At 48.2% G+C, this 20142-nt stretch overlaps 3 protein-coding genes across 11 annotated transcripts in view; all 3 read left to right on the top strand.

Moving 5' to 3' along the window:
• Positions 1-760: 760 nt before the first annotated feature.
• Positions 761-12217, top strand: Pip4k2c (phosphatidylinositol-5-phosphate 4-kinase type 2 gamma). Of its 5 annotated transcripts, none has more exons than XM_015483101.2 (10): positions 761-1042; positions 3662-3759; positions 4708-4804; positions 5125-5268; positions 8012-8158; positions 8344-8382; positions 9000-9113; positions 9478-9745; positions 9905-10008; positions 10178-12217. In XM_015483101.2, exons 1-10 carry the CDS (start codon positions 872-874, stop codon positions 10256-10258), a joined length of 1263 nt encoding a protein of 420 aa, XP_015338587.1. In that variant the 5' UTR covers positions 761-871; the 3' UTR covers positions 10259-12217. The 5 variants fall into 5 exon arrangements, with proteins under 5 accessions (XP_015338587.1, XP_048662332.1, XP_048662338.1 ...); XM_048806387.1 differs by lacking the exon at positions 761-1042 and adding an exon at positions 1534-1605; XM_048806375.1 differs by lacking the exon at positions 9000-9113 and having other exon boundaries at positions 769-1042.
• Positions 12218-13258: 1041 nt separating this feature from the next.
• On the top strand, positions 13259-18586 carry Dtx3 (deltex E3 ubiquitin ligase 3). Of its 2 annotated transcripts, none has more exons than XM_015483102.2 (6): positions 13259-13582; positions 14897-14959; positions 15144-15218; positions 15574-16303; positions 17359-17576; positions 17915-18586. In XM_015483102.2, the coding sequence occupies exons 3-6, from the start codon at positions 15190-15192 to the stop codon at positions 17988-17990; spliced, it is 1053 nt and encodes a 350-aa protein (XP_015338588.1). In that variant the 5' UTR covers positions 13259-13582; positions 14897-14959; positions 15144-15189; the 3' UTR covers positions 17991-18586. The 2 variants fall into 2 exon arrangements, with proteins under 2 accessions (XP_015338588.1, XP_015338591.1); XM_015483105.2 differs by having other exon boundaries at positions 13266-13582; positions 15555-16303.
• A 54-nt stretch (positions 18587-18640) lies between these two features.
• Arhgef25 (Rho guanine nucleotide exchange factor 25) overlaps positions 18641-20142 on the top strand; it is a 6861-nt gene continuing 5359 nt past the window's right edge. Inside the window, exons 1-3 of one of the 4 annotated variants that reach the window (XM_048806332.1) lie at positions 18641-18671; positions 19363-19477; positions 19632-19742. In XM_048806332.1, the coding sequence (XP_048662289.1) occupies positions 18669-18671; positions 19363-19477; positions 19632-19742 (229 nt within the window). In that variant the 5' untranslated portion in view covers positions 18641-18668. Of the gene's footprint in view, positions 18672-18907; positions 19109-19362; positions 19478-19631; positions 19743-20142 lie in introns of those variants that run through there. The other 3 variants (XM_048806327.1, XM_048806341.1, XM_015483100.2) reach the window with 3 other exon arrangements.

Here is a 20142-nt window from a genome sequence, read left to right as displayed (position 1 = left end):
AGCATTTTGTCTTTCAAAACTCTAGTGCAGCACTTATCTTGAATGTTGCCAACTATCTCCCTGGCCAGCTAGTAACATTAGACTCCCAACTCCTTTTGGGCGGGAACTATCATATCTCCCTGCTACAATCTAAGGAGAATGAATCCAAAGAACTGTACTGGGAAGGGGGTGCAAATGAATGCACTTTTTATCACATTTTTAAATTTGTAGCTTAGAGTGTCATTTGGGGTAATTTGGCCCCCATTTGTGTTTGCAGCTTGCGGAGTGGTCATGTATATTATCAAGTTATCTAGTCTAAAGCAGTTGGTATGGGCAAGGCTGATGGAGGAAGGGCTGCCTCCCACTTACTTGGGTACAAGTAAGTGACCAATAAATATTTGTTGAATAGATGAATGAATGGGCGAATTTTAAAAAGCTTGAGGCCACTGTAACAATTCTGGATTTCCCATTCTGGCTCCTACCCAATTCCTATTTGGTAAGGAAACGCTTTCGCGTTAGCCTCAGACTGGAGGTTACTCATTAGAAACTGGGCAAAGCTGGACGGCGGTGACTTTTCAGCGAATAAGTTCCCGACCTGGGAGTAAATCAAGCCGGAACAGGACACACTTCAGCCTCCTGGCGGGCCGCGGGCGGCCATCTGAGACCCTGAGTTCCCACATGCAGGCCAGGCGTCAGGTGAGCCCACCCACCTCGCGGGCGTTAGGCAAGCAGACACAGGGGGCGGAGCCACTGGCTCCGCCCCGCCCCACTCGCGCGCCTGCGGGCCAGCCTCCGGTCACGTGATAGCGGCGCAGGTGAGCACAGCTTCCGGGGTCGGGTGCTGGGATCGCGACCGGCTCCTGCTTCTACTCGGTCGGGTGCGCTGGAGACTATGGCGTCTTCGGTCCCGCCAGCCGCCGCACCAGCGGCAACAGCGGGCCCAGGCCCGGGTTTCGGCTTCGCCTCCAAAACCAAGAAGAAGCATTTCGTGCAGCAGAAGGTGAAGGTGTTCCGGGCTGCCGACCCGCTGGTGGGCGTGTTCCTGTGGGGCGTAGCCCACTCGGTGAGAACCAGTCCTAGCCCTCAAAACCCTGGCAAAAGTCCCTCCCGCGCCTTGGGGTGTCTCTGTTTTCCTTGCTCCAGCATTCCCAGCCCCGCGTTGCCATTTCCACCGCCCCCACCCCCTGCGCCCGGGCTGCCCAGACCCCTGCTCAACAGCCCCCAGTTGTACCCCCAGGTCATCTTCGGGTTGCTGATTTAGTCTTCCCGCTCCGCCCTTTACTCCTCCCCTAGAGTTCTACCTTCCCCACCTGAAATCCAGCTTCCTCTTCCCTGGCTTCTTACACCAAGTCCAGTCTCAACCCCAGGCTACGGAAACTGGCCCTGATCAGCTCCTGCAGGAGGGACATTAGGGGAGTGGTTCTTTGGGTTGTTGGTGGTGAGGTCTTGGTGTGTGGAAGGGTGTGGAGGAGGGGTGGAGTAGCTGGGTGAAGGAGATTATTCACTTTCCTTTCCACCTTGCTTTCTAGCTTCAGTCCTTGACTTTGGAGCCTTGGTTGTCTGGGGGAAAGCTCCAGGTTTTTTGGACCTTCTAATCCTGCTTGTCCCTTCCTTTCCCTTCCAGAGGTACAGCATTTCTGAGCCCCACCCTGAGCCTAGAGGTTGTACTCAGTACTTTATGTATGTATGCATTTGGTCTTAATTGCATTCCCACTGCTGACTGGAGTGATGGTATTCTGTGTAAGTGGGACTTATTCTTGTACAAAGAAAAGGCTGAGGAGCTCTGGTCCCAGAGACACCAACTGTTGGTGAACTTTAGAAGGAGGAAACTGCTCTAAAGGGTATGACCAGGGAGTCAGGAGGATGCCAAGAAGGCTAGTATATCTCTCCTGGGAGGCCTATAGCTGGGCTGCTCCTTTTCCCTCAGATCTGGAGTGGGAGGGATGCAGTGATCTTAATGTGGCAGGGAATATTTTAGTAGTCAACTTCCTTGAATTGTTATAGTCAAGGCAGACTTGTGGAGGTGGAAGGGGGTGCAGATGAATGCAGTTTTTAATCACATTTTTGATTTGTAGTTTAGAGTATCATTTGGGGTCATTTGACCCCCTTTTGCATTTGCAGCTTGCGGAGTGGTCATGTGTTATTATCAAGTATCTAGTCTAAGGCACTTGGTATGGGCAAGGCTGATGGAGGAAGGGCTGCCTCTCCATGTGTCCCTTCCAGTTGACTCATCCATCCCTGTGGGAAGCTTAACAGGAAGGCTTTTCCTTTGGTAAGGATTGGGGGGAATTACATGTAAGACCTGCCTCAGCTTCTTTAGATATATAAACTTCAGCTCTAGAACCAAAACCTCCAGCCAACATACATCTACTTCAGGTGTCTGGAATGGAGAAATTCCTTGAACATATGCCTTAGTGGTGATTCAGCCTGCTTAGCAGGTGGTGAGGAGGGGGCAGGAAACGCTGTATCTAAATTTTAGGCTGGGAATCTCAAGTGACTTTTTTTCCTAGAGGAATATGTTCTGTCCTCCTTTTCTACTGAGAATGGGAGGAGTTACATGCATTTCAGTGTGTGGGATTTAGGTTAAACCACAATTCAACCTTTCTCAAATGATCAAGCAAGGCATTTATTTATTCAGTTTCACAACTTTCCTTTCCCTTCCAGAGGTATGGGATTTCAGAAAACCTACCCACCCTGAGCCTAGAGATTGTACTAACTCAGGAATAAATAAATACACACACACATATCCCCATTGCTGGCTGGAGTGATAGTATTTGGTCTAAATGAGGGTCATTGTGCTAGCTAGGCACTTGAGAAATGTACATGATAAGGACAGGTCCTGCCTTGAAATGCTCACAGTCTTGAGGGATGTACTTACATAAACTGATGTTAAGAGTCATGTGGTACATGCACTACTAAAGGCAAATAAAAGGTGCTGTAAGCAACACCAAGTAGAAAGCACATCTCCTTGGGATTCTTAAATACAGGAGCTCCCTATCTACTCTAGCAGGCTGCAGATCCTAGGAGTAAAGGACAGCATGTGATGCTTGCGTCTTTTGGGTGGTGTATTGGCTTAACTTTAAGGAATAGACACCTAATGGACTCATATTCTCTGAGGGCCGGCATTCCCTGTGAGATCAGCTGCTCTTCCTTTACCTTATACTTAGGCAGGTGGGCACCTGCTGCAGAGAACTGGGTCAGAGTGCTCTGGAAGGACTGTCTTGTTTTAAAGGAGATACCTTTTATAGAATATGTACATTTCATTTTCTTGCCACTTTTGATCTCCTCAAGAGTCCCATTAACTGTGCGCTTTAAAAAATGTTGTTTGTTTTTTTTTAATGGAACACATGTAACTTTGTCTTGAGTCTGCAGATTTTTTTTTCTAGAATTTCTCACAGCTTTAAAAATAGTCCTAAGTTGCTTACAGGGTTTGCCTAATATAAAATTCCCGTTGTGAGCATGAAGTTCCATGGGGGAGGGAGTGTGAGGATTGCTTACCACAGTCCTTCTTGGGCAGCAGAATGGATTAGATACATTTTTCTCACTTCAAGATTATGTACAGCTAGTGTTTTTAAAGGAAAAAGGTATGAGTTGCCCTTTCCTGACTCCCGCCCAGACACAGTATATAAGTGCTCTCCATACCCTTACTTGCTGCCTCGCTATTCATGTTTTGACTTATCAGATCAATGAGCTCAGCCAGGTGCCTCCCCCAGTGATGCTGCTGCCAGATGACTTTAAAGCTAGTTCCAAGATCAAGGTTAATAATCATCTTTTCCACAGGTAAGTGGAGGAATCCTTGCCCTTCTTATGGCAATCTCTTAGAAAAATAATAATTTTTTAAAGATTCAGGGAGTTAAATTGTTTTAGATTTAGAAGTCAACTTACAAGTTATATGGTCTAGGGGATGGGGATGTGGCTCAGTGATAGAGTACTTGCTTAGCATGTATGAGACCCTGGATTCAATCCCCAGCACCAAACACACACACACAAAAATGTTGTATAATCTAATATCCTTCTCAATGCAGAAATTCAGTTTGGTGGGGAAAAAAATATTAAAATAATTTCTAATATTGCCTTCATACTTGTATTTACCAGTGTTATTTCTCTTTTAGCCTGGAAGTTGCATAGAGTAAATGTATTCAGATGCATTACCATTAGCTTCAAATAGGGATTCCTTGAAAGAAGTACTTTAGCACCCTTTTATTAGAAGATACTTTTCAAAACAATTCCAACTTTAGAATGTCTTTAACTTGCTTGAGATTGGGGGAATGCTCCTATTTGGATGGACAGTAGATCCTTGATCTACTTATACTACTTACTAGCCTTGTGACTTGGGCAGGTCAGTCAATTAACTTGAGACACAATTTCCCCTTCTCTAAAATGGGAACAATGTATCTTTAAAGTACCTTATGGGGTTTTATGAGAATCAGATGAGCAGCTGGGCTCATTGGTGCATGCCTGTAATCCCAGTGGCTTGGGAGGCTGAGGCAGAAGGATCATAAGTTCAAAGCCAGCCTCAGTAACTCAGCAAGGCTCTAAGCAGCTTAGCAAGACCCTGTCTCAAAATAAAATATAAAACTGGCTGGGGATGTGGCTAGTCTTAAGCACCTCTGGGTTCAATCTCATCTTCCCAAAAAGTGTAAAGGTGCTTTATAAACTTCCAAGTCTTATATAAATGCAAAGTGATATTGACACTTTGTTGTCTTATCTTGAAAACTCATATTACAGAGAAAATCTGCCCAGTCATTTCAAGTTCAAGGAGTATTGTCCCCAAGTCTTCAGGAACCTTCGTGATCGATTTGGCATTGATGACCAGGATTACTTGGTGAGAACATATTATGGAATGAGGGTAAACCCTAGCAACTGGGAGTCCTTGGGAGAGTTATGTTTGGTAAAAGGAAAGCCTCAGCAAATATGATTCTTTATCTTTTAGTGGTCATAGACATCTTTTAAAAATCTAATGAAAGCTAATGAAGCTAATTTAATGAAGCTGTCTTTGGGGAAAAATATAGGTACATTAAAAATTATATGTTCAATTTAAGGGTTTTATTCACTTTCAGAAGCATTTGGGTGGCCATTATCCTAAGATTTGTATCTCCACGTAAAATGTGAGGAAGAGCCTCTAGCCTATTCTTTTGTTTCCAGGTGTCCCTTACCCGAAGCCCCCCAAGTGAAAGTGAAGGGAGCGATGGCCGTTTTCTTATCTCCTATGATCGGACTCTAGTCATCAAGGAAGTATCCAGTGAAGACATTGCTGACATGCATAGCAACCTTTCCAACTACCACCAGGTCAGGCCTCTCTCCAGCTCCATTTTATCTTCCTCCTCCTCCCTACTCATTCATAACTCAGCTGACAGAGCACATAGAGACTTCCTATCCCTTTTTCCCCCTACAAAGTATCTCCCCCAGAAGCACTTGATATCATGTTTTTGAAAACTAGGAATTTAAGCTGGACACAGTGGTGCATGCCTGTAATCCCAGTGACTCATGGAGGCTGAGGCAGGAGGATTGCAAGTTCAAGGTCAGCCTCAGCAATTTAGGGAGACCCTATCTCAAAAACAGAAAGGGTTGGGATGTAGCTCAGTGGTAGAATGACCCCCAGGTTCAATCCCCAATAGCAAGTTTAAAAAAAAAAAGAAAAATAGCAGTTAAAAAAAAAAAGAAAAGGCATACCTATTTGTGTTTAACTTAACAGCAGAAGAATTTTATATGTCCCTTCCCATTTGGTATTTACAGTCTAAAACCTGCTTCATCCTAAGAAGATCTTTTCACCCCACCTTCCATCCCTTACTTTATCCCTTATGGCTGGCTTTTTGGGACACTAGGGAACCCTGTGGAGAGACCCAAAGACCAAGTCAGCAGAAGTGGCTAAGGAAGATCTCTGGTAAGATTGTGGGAGTTAAGGCAAAGGAGCCTCCAAATTTTAGGACTTCCATTTACCAAGAACTGGGAAACAGAAAAAGGAACAGGTTTTTGGAGGAAGATAGTTCTGATTTGGACATGATGAGGTTTAGATTTCTACAGTTCATTCAGCTACAGATGTCCAGTCAGTGGCTGGGATACCAGTATAGAATTCAGGAAAGAAGAGTAGGCTAAAAGTATAGTTTGGAAGTTGTACATGAGTAAGTGATCATCAAAATCACTTGTTACCACCTAAAATCACTTAGAAATATAGGTAAGATTATTGAAGGAAAATGTGTGGAGTAAGATGAGAAGAAGGTTGAAGATAGAACCTAAGGAGGCTCAGAGTAGATGGGCACTTTTCATTATTTTCCCCAGTACATTCCATAAAGGATTTGAAGACAGAGGAACAGAATCAGAAGAGTGGTACAGTGGAAGCTGAGACTGAAGAGCAATTTAAGGAGAGACTGGTCAACAAAATTGGGTGCCACACCATTGGAACATAGCAATGATTAGAATACCTATTGGATATGACAAGTGAGGGATTTGGGGGAGATCTCAGAGAGGGAAATGAAGGTCTAAATTCAAGTTCAGTGATTTGATATGTCAATGAGATGTAGGAAATGGTCTGATTGTTAATCACTTTTCTGTGAAAGTTTGCTTTGAAGAGAAGTAGGCAGCAAAACTGAGAGATGGGGGGCAGGAGCTGTAGCTTAGTTGCAGAGCACTTGCCTAACATGCATGAGGCACTGGGTTTGATCCTCAGCATCACATAAAATTAAAAAAAATAATACTAATAAAGGTATTCTGTTCATATATAACTACAAAAAAAAATTTTAAAGCATAAATGCTCCTCAACTTACTAAAAACAAAAAACAACAACAACAAAAAAAACAGAGATGGGCTGGGGATGTGGCTCAAACGGTAGCACGCTCGCCTGGCATGCGTGCGGCCCGGGTTCGATCCTCAGCACCACATACAAACAGAGATGTTGTGTCCGCCGAAAACTAAAAAATAAATATTAAAAAATTCTCTCTCTCTCTTTCTGAAAAAAAAAAAAAAAAAACAGAGATGGTAAACATTGAAAGAGGAGTTGTTTGTTTTGTCTTTTGTACGTTTGTTTTTTGCAGTGTTGAGATCAAATTCAAGGCCTCAAGTATGTTAGTCAAATGCTGTACCACTGAGCTGTTGCTCCAGCCCTGAAAAATGAAATTTTTTTTAAGAATCCAATTACAGGGCTGGAGTTGTGGCTCAGTGGCAGAGTGCTCACCTAACATGCATGAGGCCCTGGGTTTGATCCTTAGCACCACAAAAAGTAAATAAATGAAATGAAGGTGTTATGTCCATCTATATCTAAGAAATATTAAAAAAAAAAAAAAAAAGAATCCAATTACAGGGCTGGGGTTGTGGCTCAGCGACAGAGCGCTTGCCTAACATGTGTGAGGCCCTAGGTTCAATCCTCAGCACCACATAAAAATAAATAAATAAAATAAAGGTATTGTGTCCAACAATAACTAAAAAATAAATATTAAAAAAAAGAATTCAATTACAGGTCATCATGTAGGCATTTATACTACAGGAATTTAGCCCACCAAGAAACAGTGGCCTAGGAATAATTTCATTGATAAGCAGATGTAAATTCTAATCCTGATTCTGTGACTACTTGCCTTTAGGAGGTCCTAAAACAAGGATAAGAAAACCTGGCCTTCCACATTTCAAAGAATGATACAGGTCAAATGAGAGAAGGCAATTTAAAATTAAGAGACATTAGGAAGGCAGGAGGATCAACAAGACCCTGGAAACTTAGACCCTGTCTCAAAATAAAAGTTAAAAAATGGCTGGGAGTGTAACTTCATGGTAGAGCACTCCTGGATTAAATCTCTACTACCATACCCCTATCCCCACAACAATTAAGAGTCATTATACACATGGAAGAAATCAGTGGAGATGGGGATTCAGAACCTGTTTTGGGCAGTTTGGGGAAGCACCCAAAACTTTTGATCTTCTTATAACCTCTCTACTTGAAGTTTTCTGCCCCATCCTAGAAGGGTAGTGTTTGGATTCCCATCCCTGGGCTATTTGTGTGTCTGCTACTCAGTCTGTCTTTATTCTTCATCCCCTCCCACCCTAGTACATTGTAAAATGCCATGGCAACACACTGCTGCCTCAGTTCTTGGGGATGTACCGAGTCAGCGTGGACAACGAAGACAGCTACATGCTTGTGATGCGCAATATGTTTAGCCACCGTCTTCCTGTGCACAGAAAGTATGACCTCAAGGTAAGGACATGTTAGCTAGGATTTAGGGGAGTATCCTGGTGGCCTGAGAATGGGGAAGGGACTGGGAGGATATTGGATGATTCCTTTTACAGGAAAGAAGGCTGTGGATTTGAGTACTCATCTTAGGTGCTGGGTTCTGTTCTTTTAGCCACTTCTGCTGACTTGGTCTTTGGGTCTCTCCACAGGGTTCCCTAGTATCCCGGGAAGCCAGCGATAAGGAAAAGGTGAAACTCATTTTAGGTGATAGGGTGAAGGATGGGGGTGAATGAAAGGGATCTTCTTAGATGAAGAGGCCATTCTCCATAACAGATGGTGATCACCAGATGTTTAAATCACTGAAAGGAAGAGAGATGTGAACTTTGACTGTTCCAGGGATCGTTTGGGAAGGGAAAGAAGAACAACTGAATTGTCATTGGCATGGGTTATTCCACATAGAAGATTTGGGGATGGGCGGGAGGGTGTCAGGCTTTAAGAGTACTAAGTGCTCACCCTTTAATCTCCTATTATGGGTGCTTGTATTCAAGTAGCTACCTGCTGAAGGAGGAAGAAAATTCAGCATAGAGGGTATTGACTGAAAGTGGTGGGGTGTGAGCTGATGTTATAGTGGTAGAGCACTTGCCTAGCATGCATAAATCCTAGGTTCAATCCTCAGCACTGCAAAACAAAACAATAAGCTGTGATGTGAGGTACAGCTGAGTGACAGCCTAGGAAAGCATCAGTGTGAAGTCAGTGAACATAGGAGCTCTCTTCTTGAGGCCACTGAGGTGAAGATAGAGTCCTGGAGATAGGATTCTTCAAGCCCTGGGGATGGGACCCCAAGATATCTTTTTCCCTATTTTAGGTTAAGGAATTGCCTACCCTTAAGGATATAGACTTCCTCAATAAGAACCAAAAAGTGTATATTGGTGAGGAGGAGAAGAAAGTATTTCTGGAGAAGCTAAAGAGAGATGTGGAGGTGATAATTGGGGTGCTTTGAAATGCCTTTGTTCCTTTTTTTCCCCCCTTTAGTTGTCTCTTCCATTTACAATATGAGAGAGCTCCCCCTTTCTCCTTATTCTTTGGGTCCTTTGCATGTAGCGGGGTTGGATGTGAGACAGTTACATAATCTAGAGGTGACCTGTGGAGGGGGTGCCTGGAATGAATAAAAGGGTGATCTTAGATTTCAAAATATTTAGGTACTACAGGGTAGTAGTACACCCCAGCCTCAATTTTTACTCTTCCTTTCCCTAAAAGGGCCCCAGAAAGAGAAGAGTTGGTAAGGGTGGTACCTGGAAGTGGGGAGGGAGATCTGGGGTGTCTGATTTGTCAATGGGTCTCAGTTTCTAGTGCAGCTGAAGATCATGGACTACAGCCTTCTGCTGGGCATCCACGACATCATCCGGGGCTCTGAACCAGAGGAGGAAGGGTCCATACGGGAAGATGAGTCAGAGTGGGATGGGGACTGTAACCTGACTGGACCTCCTGCTCTGGTGGGCTCCTATGGTACTTCCCCTGAGGGTATTGGAGGCTACATTCATTCCCATCGGCCCTTGGGCCCTGGAGAGTTTGAGTCCTTCATCGATGTCTATGCCATCCGGAGTGCTGAGGGTGAGAGATACTGGAAATTTTGAGGGTGAAGAGGGAGGATTGTCACTGGGGACAGAGACTAGGGAGGTGGGTGGAGAGATTAGCTTTTCAGAACAAAACTGACTAGTTCCTGGGAAAGGGAATTGGGACTATAACTTTTCATTGTTGGTCTCTCCCCAGGCGCCCCCCAGAAGGAGGTATATTTCATGGGCCTCATTGACATCCTGACACAATATGATGCCAAGAAAAAAGCAGCTCATGCAGCCAAAACTGTCAAACATGGGGTGAGTTTCCCAAAGCCTTTCCTATCCTGTAATGATTATTCTTTGGGAAGAGAGCTGCTTATGTCTAGAATGGCAAAGGGAGAAAAATGGGCTGGGATGGGTTGAGGGGACAGGGAATGGGGAAGGTGGTGGTTTGGACTGACACACTGATCCACATCTCCTCTCACAGGCAGGGGCAGAGATCTCTACTGTCCATCCAGAGCAGTATGCGAAGCGATTCCTGGATTTTATTACCAACATCTTTGCCTAAGAGCCTGCCTGACTCTGTGGTGATTGCTGCTTTACTCAAAAGGTGGTGGGCTTCTGAGAGGCTTGGGGGAACTGTGGATATTCTGGCCACTACTTCTCTTCCTCCTTTGCCAAATTCAGGCTGCAGGCTCCTTCCATCTATATAACTCCATTCCAGGTTCATCCTGGCCCCCAGAAATACATTGTTCTTTCTCCCCTTTATCCATTTTTTCCCCTCTCTCCCTCCCCACAAAAAGCCCTCTTGCTTCATTAGAGAGGTATTGTTGACTTTCTCCCAAGTGCCTTGAGCTTTGTAAAATATCCTGTTGTTTCTATAAAATAGGAGGAGCTGGGGGCAGGGGGTTGTTTGCCATCCTCAGGACCTGACTGGACAAATGGACCTGGCTCAAGCAACTACCCTGGATGCACTTTGCTTTTGGGATGAACTAAGAGTGTCTGAATGTTGCTGTTAACTTTATAGAACTCACTGTGGCATGCTTCCCTCCTGGTAGGCCCTGGGATGGAGGACTTTCAGAATCTACAGATGTGAGTGCAGGCCTGCACACACATGATGGAAAATGGCCAATCTGACACATGGAAGTAGGGTGGGGAGTAGTCAGGAGACTGGCACCTCACAGAGGCAGGACCTAAGAGGACTTTTGTGACTATGCAGGGAATTGGAGAGTCTCTGTCAAGGATTGACTACTCTCCAGTTTCTTCTCCCCCTGTATTTCCACCTCCATCCATCCGCACTTCTGTCACAGGAGCCGGAGATGTCCAGAAGTGTTCAGGTTTGGGTGAAGGTGTTTTGACTACTGCTGTGCTATCCCAGTACATGGCCTTTCCTAGGGCTGGAACCCTACAGAGGGTATGTGGCCAATTCTGAAGGCTGGGATAATGGGATGTAATGTAAGGTTTATTCCCATGTTAAGTTTCTTTTCTTCCTGCCTAGCTATCCCCAATGTTTATTTCCAGTACAAAGGAATATCTCTACCTGGGTCAATTCTGGTCATTTCAAGAGGATGGAGGTCTCAAGTGTGGGGACCTCCCCCTCTCTCTAGATGTGTGCACCTAGCATACTTCCTTCCCCTGCTCTTTCACAAACCATTTTTCCAGTTGGCTTTATTATTCTGTTCTCTTCTATTCTGTCTTATACTGCTACTGTGTCTCCCAGGGGACAGATGGCCTTCTTTGTCATCTTCACTCTCCACCCCCAGAGAAGAGTCAGAGCCATAACTCAAGTCACCCAGCCCCCTCCAAAGATAGCTGAGTTTGACACATGATATTTTCAGAATGTAGAGGACCCTGATGAGAAGAGATGGATTTTTCTCCCCTTCCCCCCAATGCCTTTGGGACCAAGGCACCCATTTGACTTGCTATCCTCTATTCTCCTTGTAAAGCTAGGTACCAGCAGCTGGTCTGTGGGGATGCAAAGCTGCTTTTCTCAGCATCTGGCTGGGATGATCAATCTCACAAGAAGTCATGAGGTCATATGTGAGAAGCTCTCTCTTTGCTTTCATCTTTTTTCCAAAGAAGGTAGCAGGAGGAGTCGTCCCCAGTTAGGGATTGGATCCCTTATAATATCTTCTTTTCAGGGGCCTGCTGGATCTTTTTCATTCTTACCATCTACTTTTCCCCTGTTGAATGCAATAAAACTCCATGACACCAGCAGCTGTTGCTCTTTAGAACTGGATTTTGGGGTGGGGGGTGGCGGTAGAGTGCTTGCCTAGCATGTTCAAGGTTCAGCTCAGTGGTAGGGTGCTTGCCTAGCATGTGGGAGGCCCTGGGTTCAATTCCCAGCACTTCAAGGAAAACAAAACAAAACTGGTTTTTCTGACCATGAGACTGATGTATCATGGGCATTATGGTCTTCCTTTGTTGCTTCTGTTTTTTGTCTTTTTTGTTTTAATTAATAAAATAAAATCCTGTGTATTTACTTCCATTACTATCACAACACAGAAAATAAATTATTCAATCCAGATTCCTTCACAGAAATGCTTTGTATTTCCCCTTTCTGACGAATCCAATGCTTAGGAGTGCAAAGACTCAACTGAGGAATTCTGGTCTTGGAAGTGTTGGGTCCCTAACTAAAGATGAAGATTCTCATATGGCTATAAACTTAAAAGGTGGTGAAGGGTGGACAAGGAATGGAAAACACAAATTTTGTGGGAGCTAAGCAGCAGTGGGGGCCAGGGAGGAGTGGGATGAAATAGCCCTCATACCCCAGGACTCTGGATTCAATCACAATTTTTGTAAAGGTGAGTGGGCCTTTTAGGGCACCAGCTAATCAAGGAATTTGGTAGTCTCCCAGGCTTCCTGGGAAAGATGGGAGCGACTAGCCCTCCAGGCCAGAAGGGGAGTGAAAAAAGGGGTGGATAACTAGAGGTTGTTGCTAGCCTGGGAGATGAGTATGTCTTGGTTGAGGAGGTCTTTCGGTTGGTGGAAAAACCTAGCTTGGAGTGGCCCCAGAGAAGTGAGTTGGACTGGGGGTGGAGACTGCTCTGATGTGGGAAGCCTAGCATAGCTTTTTTCCTTTGAGAAATTTTAACTCTATTTGAACCATACACTTGACACCCCGGCGCAAGCCATTTAAAGATCTGATCGCTTTCCATTCTGCTCCATCCTCAGTCTCTATCTGTGGAAAGAAAGAAAAAAAAAAAAAGGCACTTATCACGGCCCATCTGAGGAGAGCAGATTTGTGTGTGTGTTTGGGGCAGGGGGGTCACAGAAGGTAACAATCTAGAAAGTGGCAAGAGATGAGGGTGGGGATTGAAGTTTAGTAATGGGGCTTATTTGTTTTGTAACACCAATCCTTTGCTTTCCACGAAGACTTCGCATCTTGCATTGTTCCTCAAAGGCCCTTCCAGCAAAAGGATTTCAAAAAACTTGCCCACCCCTTCAAATCCCCATTACCCACCGATACTGTCCACCCGCCCATCTACCACCAATTCCCAAGAGCTGCCACGCAGCTGGCTGGGAAAGAAAAGGCAGCGGGTTCCTCCAGGAGGGGCAAGCGAGAAGGGTGGCGTCTCTAAGGGATTTAACCTCCTACCCTTGGTTCCGTGACACCACCCCCTCCCTCCAAAGACTGGGACTGAGCCTCCATTTTTGTTTTGGGGCGGAAGGGCAGGGGCTCCCGGGTAGAAGGGGTCAAAGGAAACGGTTATTATCACCTGGGAAGGGAAAGGGGGTGCTGTCTTCCCTCCTTCCCTTTCCTTCAGTCTGCACCCCCTGCACCCATTTCTACCTTCTCGGGGTCTCCCCCCCGCCCTTGTTGCTAAGGCCCGGACCGTCATCCCAGCAACAGCCTCAGTCATGTGACCGGCAATGGCGGCGCTGACGAGAGGTAGGTGAGCCCGGCGCCCCCCACACCCACCGCGTGTCCCCCGGACCCCGCTCGCACCTCTCGCAAGCCCCCCGCTCCCCCTGCACCCCTGCCGCCTCCCTCTTCTTCTGCACGCGGCACCTGGGCCCTCCTTGGGGCCGGTCTGATCATCTTTCTAGCAGCCTCCAGCCTTGGCCTCCATTTGGGGGTTCCGAGGGCCGCAAGCGGGCCGCCGTGCACCCCCACCCAGCGGCGGGGCTCCGGGGGCTTCCGCGAGTGGGATGCGGGGAGTTGGTTCCGGGTCGGGTCTTGGAGGAGGTCGTGGGGGAAGGGTGGAGCTGCCTCAATGGATGCCCCCAGGGATTCTTGCCCTTCCCGGCTGTCCCTGCCTCTGGCCGCTGTCTGGAGGAGGGACTGGCCTGGTGTCCGGCCTGGGTTGCCCCACAGGAATCACGGAACCAGCCTAAATTGTGGCCCCGCCTCCCTTTGCTGTGCCAGTGGGATTTGGGGCTAGGACACCTGCGTCCTGGGTCTCCTCTGATGAGGAGGGGGCGTCCTACCATGCACAAACAGTATGGGCTGAGACTCTAGGGTTCCATTTTCACTTTCTGAATCTTGAGGGGCATATGGCCTTGAGGGGACTGTCATGGAGGCACAAACAGACAGAGACTTCTTTTTGGATCAGTCAAGAAATTGAGGTCATGCTAATGGCCCCTCTTTCTAATTGAGCTGCACTTGGAGGTGTTTTGGGGACACTCCTGTAGTTGAACTTGACTGGACTTAGGGGAAACATCAGGCCCCTCCAGCTGAGCCCCACCCCTCCTAAATGCGGATAGGGAACTGAGAGGCAGTGCTGCGTGCGCTAGGTTTAAAAGGTGACAATGAGAACTTTGTTATTGCAGGGGCTGCTACCACTTTGTTGGCATCCCTAACAGACTTCAGCTGCAGGGATTCAGTTAGCTCTCAAGGCTCCCACTCAACAACAGGGGATGAATTATTTGGGAATATGGAGTAGGGCAAAGAGTTGGAAAGAATAAGAATAATATTCCTATTCATGTGATTTGACAAAAGTAGCAAGAATGACCTCTGTCTATGGGCTTTTTCTTTTTTGACTTATCTGTGCCCTAGTCTCCTCCCTCCCCTCCTCTTTTCCTCAGAGCTGGGGGGTTTGGGGGAGATTAGCATGTCGAAGTTCCTTTAGCAACTTGGGGAGAGGCAGGGGACAGGATTCTGCAGGCAGAAGAGAGGAAATGGATGAGAAGTTTTGTTTTTGTGCTGGTTAGTGGAAATGGTCACATTTGCCATCATAACCCTTTACCTTCCCCCTTACTCCAGCCCTGGTCAGCTGAGTGTAGAAACAGGGATTTTTGCTGCCATCATCTTCCATGGGCTTTCCAGGTACCTGCCCCCACCCCCAAGAGAACCTCAACCCTTACACTAGTTCTCTCAAATGTTCCAAGTAATCCTGTTCCCAGTAACCTACACCCAGGTTCCTATCTGTTATGTGGGCTGCTGGATGGGGGCCTGTAGGGATTGGGAAAGGGATTTTTCACTTTCCCTCCTTTTCCTTCCCACCCCACAGGTCACACAACCTACAAGTAGGGAGCAGGGGAAGAGAGTGAGCCTGCATGCCAATTTTAAGCTCTTCAGGATCAAAGTGAGCAAAAAAGAGGGTCCAAAGTCTCTCTCCCATTTAAAGAGCCCATTTTTCACCCAGAGGGTGGGGGTGGGCAAGTTTCTATGATCTTGGGAGAAATGAAAGGAGAACCAAGACTGATGCTTGTCTCATGTAAAAATAATGTATGGAAGTTTTCTTTTTCTTTAGGGGGTGCCAGAATATGGGAAATAGAAAATGAATTTAGGGGAGGGCTTGGGGGTTGGACTTTGAGAGAATAGAGGTAATGGATGGATTGGAAGGTACCTGAAGTAGGAGGCACTTATATGTGTCAAATGGGGGACCCCCCACCCTGAGTCCCTTTCACCCTGGGGGCAGTGTCGTTCGTCCTGTCCAGAATGGCAGCCTGTGGAGGCACCTGCAAGAACAAAGTGACTGTCTCCAAGCCTGTGTGGGACTTCCTGAGCAAAGAGACCCCAGCCCGGCTGGCCCGGCTTCGGGAGGAGCACCGAGTGTCCATCCTCATAGATGGCGAGACTTCTGACATCTATGTTCTCCAGCTTTCCCCACAGGGTCCTCCCCCAGCCCCTCCTAATGGGCTATACCTGGCCCGGAAGGCCCTTAAGGGGCTGCTGAAAGAGGCAGAGAAAGAGCTGAAGAAAGCTCAGAGGCAGGGGGAGCTTATGGGCTGCCTGGCTTTGGGGGGTGGTGGGGAACACCCTGAGCTGCACCGCCCAGGCCCACCCCCTCTTCGAGCAGCCCCACTCCTGCCCCCAGGGGCACGGGGGCTCCCCCCTCCTCCCCCTCCTCTGCCTCCTCCTCTTCCTCCCCGTCTTCGGGAGGAGGCAGAAGAGCAGGAGAGCACCTGCCCCATCTGTCTCGGGGAGATTCAGAATGCCAAGACGTTGGAGAAGTGCCGGCACTCATTCTGCGAGGGCTGCATCACCAGGGCACTGCAGGTGAAAAAGGCCTGCCCCATGTGTGGCCGCTTCTATGGGCAGCTTGTGGGCAACCAGCCTCAGAATGGGAGGATGCTGGTTTCCAAGGACGCCACCCTCCTACTGCCCAGCTATGAGAAGTATGGCACCATTGTCATCCAGTACGTCTTCCCGCCCGGTGTCCAGGGGGTAAGAAAACCACAGCCTGCCCTTACCATCCGTCTGGTTTCCCTAAGCTTGTCTCTGATTTAGGGAAACTAGCTGAGGGTGGGTGTGTTTTTTAGATGTGATATATCCTGCTGTCTCCCAGAATGCCTTCCTATTCAGTGCCCTGGAGCTAGGAGTTCCCCTTGAAGCCCAGCTTTGTCTATCTCCACGACCCCAACACACACATATAAAAATCGGATATGAGAGCTGGGTTTGTAGCTCAATGGTAGAGTGCCTGCCCAGCATGCAGAGGCCCTGGGTTCAATCTCCAGCACTGCAATAATAAACCAAAACCAAAACAAAACAAAAACCCCAAAATGGTATGAGAGAAAGGAATTGCATACTAGTTCCCTGATGAACATGGCTGTTGATAAATATTCTCAATAGAGGTAAACTCTGTGGAAATGGTGATCCTAGTGTAGGCAGGCACAACTGGAAGGGATCTGACTATCCTAACAGCTGGGAGTGTTCTTTGTTTCAGATTTATGAGATACTAAAAACTTGATGAGAGTGAAAGGTAAAAATAGTAGTGGTCAAGAGCCTACAAGTATCTTCCTGCTGAACAAAGAGTAATGTCCAATTCTGGTTCACAGAGGGATGAGGAAGCTCTGAAGAAGAGAAATAGAAAATGGAGCAGGTTAGACAGTGGCAGAAACATAAGGAGTGTTTTCAGGTGAAGGAGGGAAGGCAGAAAGATAAATTATTCTGTCTCCACCTTTCTGCTGAGTTATTTGGAGAGTCCTAAGGACCAGCTACCTTCTATCACTTTTGAGAATCCATTTCTTGCTGAATTGAGGCTTGAGGGACTGTGACGGTCAAAAGAACCTCTTAACAATAAGGATTATGTCCAGAAACAGGCTTTTGCTTCCCAGACCTGAGAGTCACTCCTTCTATGGAAGGCTGTCAGCCTGCTGTTGCCTGTCAACACCAGCTGGGGGTGCATAGACAAAAGGCTGGCCAACTCCCCCCACCCCATTAGCATCTAGGCCTTAAGAAGTTCAGCTGCTCACTCTCCACTCTGCTGCTTCTTCTTCCAGGCTGAACACCCAAACCCAGGAGTTCGGTATCCTGGCACCACACGGGTGGCCTACCTCCCGGATTGCCCCGAGGGCAACAAGGTGCTGACCCTGTTCCGCAAGGCGTTTGACCAGCGTCTCACCTTCACTATTGGCACGTCCATGACCACAGGGAGACCAAATGTCATCACCTGGAACGACATCCACCACAAGACCAGCTGCACAGGGGGACCCCAGCTGTGCGACTCCTGTTCATTTTCCTCCTCTTGGATTCTCCCCTTGTATTTCCACTGAGGGAACAATATCAAACCCCTCCCTCTGGAAGCCTCCTAACTGTAGAAGATCACCCCAAACTTTTCAACCAAGTCTGTCATCTCAGTCTCTCCTAGTTTCAATCCTGATGTGCCCAGTTTAACCTACCAAAATATGCAGAATTTGGCTTGGTTTTGGAGGTCCCTCATTAGGGGAGGCAGGGAGGAGTCTGAACCCGGCCTCTACTGAGTGGCCTAGAATGAGTGAGAATAAAACGAGCAAGCCCAAACAATGAACCCTGACCCACATTTCTCTTTGCTCCCAGGTTTGGGTACCCGGACCCCACCTACTTGACCCGGGTTCAAGAGGAACTGAGAGCCAAGGGTATCACAGATGACTGAAGGACAGCCCCCATGCCAAGGCACTGCCATCCTCCTCTTCTAGGACCCAGTGGAAGCCTCTGTTCTCCTCCCTCCCCCTGCCCCCACACCACACTAGTAGGGGACCTGTCTGACCGGGGAGGGAGTTCAGAGGGGAAAGGGGCAATCCCCTCCCCATCCCCCAATGGCCAAGTGCTTAAGTGCCCTGTGAGCCACTCCCTTCTGTCAGAGGCTGGTCTCCAAGGCTCTGCTCTCTGCTCCCCATGTACATACTCCTAGTTCCCCTGCCCCTCCATTGCTCTTGGCTTCTGGTATGTGCTGTGCTCCAGTGACCAAGCTGAGAAAGGACCTGGGTGGGTCACTTGAACCCCCGCTCCCACATACTGCTCCACTTTGGGCTAAAGTGAGTCCCCCACCCCCATGGAGCCAGCTGTGTGTTCATAAGATACAGTTCTCCTACTTTAACTTTGTCCTTTCTCTCCTGTGTCTCTGTCTGTCAGTCTGTCTTTCTCTCGCTCTTCTCTGCCCCCTATAAGGAGCCTCCTTACCCTGTTCTGGAATCGCCGCCAGACTGTAGCTTTTAATTTAATAAAAATAAAGTAAAATATGCAACTCTCTATGCCACACCCATTATGTTCCGTGGACAGGGTGGGGGTGGGGGTGGGGTGAGGAGCAGGACCTGCTGAGAAGGGGAACTGGATGGTGAGGAAATCCCCGCGTGCCTTCACAGTCTCTCTGCCTCTTGAGAACCCTGGGTTTCATGGTGTTAACTGGTGGGCTCTGTAATAATACTAAGAATCCTGGGCCACACGTCGATCTTAGTCGGGATTAAGAGAGGTTTGTTTTGTTGTTGAACTGTGGTTGTAGAGAAAGGAACAACCCTACCCCCTTTTGCGAAGTTTGGCTGGGGTGGGAGTGGGGCGGAGTCGGGCAGGGGGCGGATTCCACAGCAGCAACACCCCGGACGCACGCAGGCCTCAGAGCCCCCCAGCTTCCGTGCCCCCTCGGCCCTGAAACTTGAAGCAGGGTAGGGGTCCAGCATGAAGCCCCCGGACCGTCCCGCCCCTGGCCGCACTGACCGGATACTGGGGGTCATGGGGGGCATGCTACGCGCATGCGCCGTACCCGGGCAGGAGGGGGTAAGAAGGGGGAACCAGTGCTGGGTCGGGGGTCTTTAGGGGCTTTAAGAAGGGCTGCAACCCACAATTCAGTTTACCCGTAAAAAGAGTTATTCGGGATGGACTCAAGGATCCATGAGTTTAATTACGAGGGACATAGCCACGTTCTCGGAGACCTTTCATAACAATGTGGATTTTGACAGGAGGAATAAGGGGAAGGAGAGATCAAGGCTACCTAGACTGGAGGGTTGCTTACAGTCATTCTGTCCCCGCAGCCCCCGAAGAGAAGCTCCCTAGGGTCGGGGTGTACCAAGCCAGAGTGTGACAGTACCGAGGGTGATCAGAGAAGGGAGCAAGAACGTGAGGTCCTCGCCTGGGCTCCGCAGCCCGGTAAGAAACTGGGATGGGGTGGGGCACAGTTTGCCATCCTGCGCCAAGTGGCGATTTCAAAAATATTCTGTTCTTATTAGCATAAAGGTTCGCGTGTAATTTGCATGAGACTCTTTTAGTCTCAGAGACCTCCTCGCTTCTCTTCGCCCTCCAGTCCGATGTGTGTCCCCCACCTCAGCCAGTCTCGAGCCCCCGCTGGAAGAGTGTCCCCGCGCCCCACCCCTGGCTCTTCGCCAGCCCAGGCTCCAGGACTTCGCCTTAATTGGTGATTAGTTTTAGCTGGAGTCCCTGGGCCTGGAGGAAAGAAGGGTCCGGCGAGAGAGCGGGGGTGCATTCCCTACAAAGAGCTCCCTATACACGTACCCCCTACCGGGGGGGGGGTCCTGGCCCACTCCCCACGAGGCCGGGGACAGCCCCAACCCAAAGACATCTTCAACCTGGCCAAGGCCCATCCACCGAGTCCTTCTCCACTGCAGAAGCCGAGGGGCGACCCTGGCAGACCCTGCGGCCACGTTTATCCCCCACCTCAACGCTGTGCAGTCGGAGCCGAGATGGCAGAGGGAGGGGAAACCCAGGCGGGGGAGCCCAGACTGGGGAGGAGGGGCGGAGGCGCTGGGGACTTGGAATGGGAACGTGGTGGTGTCTGGGGGCGGAGGGGGGGATTA

The sequence above is a fragment of the Marmota marmota genome, unplaced genomic scaffold, assembly GCF_001458135.2.
Source record: "Marmota marmota marmota unplaced genomic scaffold, marMar, whole genome shotgun sequence".
Lineage (NCBI taxonomy): Eukaryota > Metazoa > Chordata > Mammalia > Rodentia > Sciuridae > Marmota > Marmota marmota.
The sequence above is the reverse complement of the archived record's forward strand: the minus strand, read 5'-3'. Positions and strand labels throughout refer to the sequence as shown.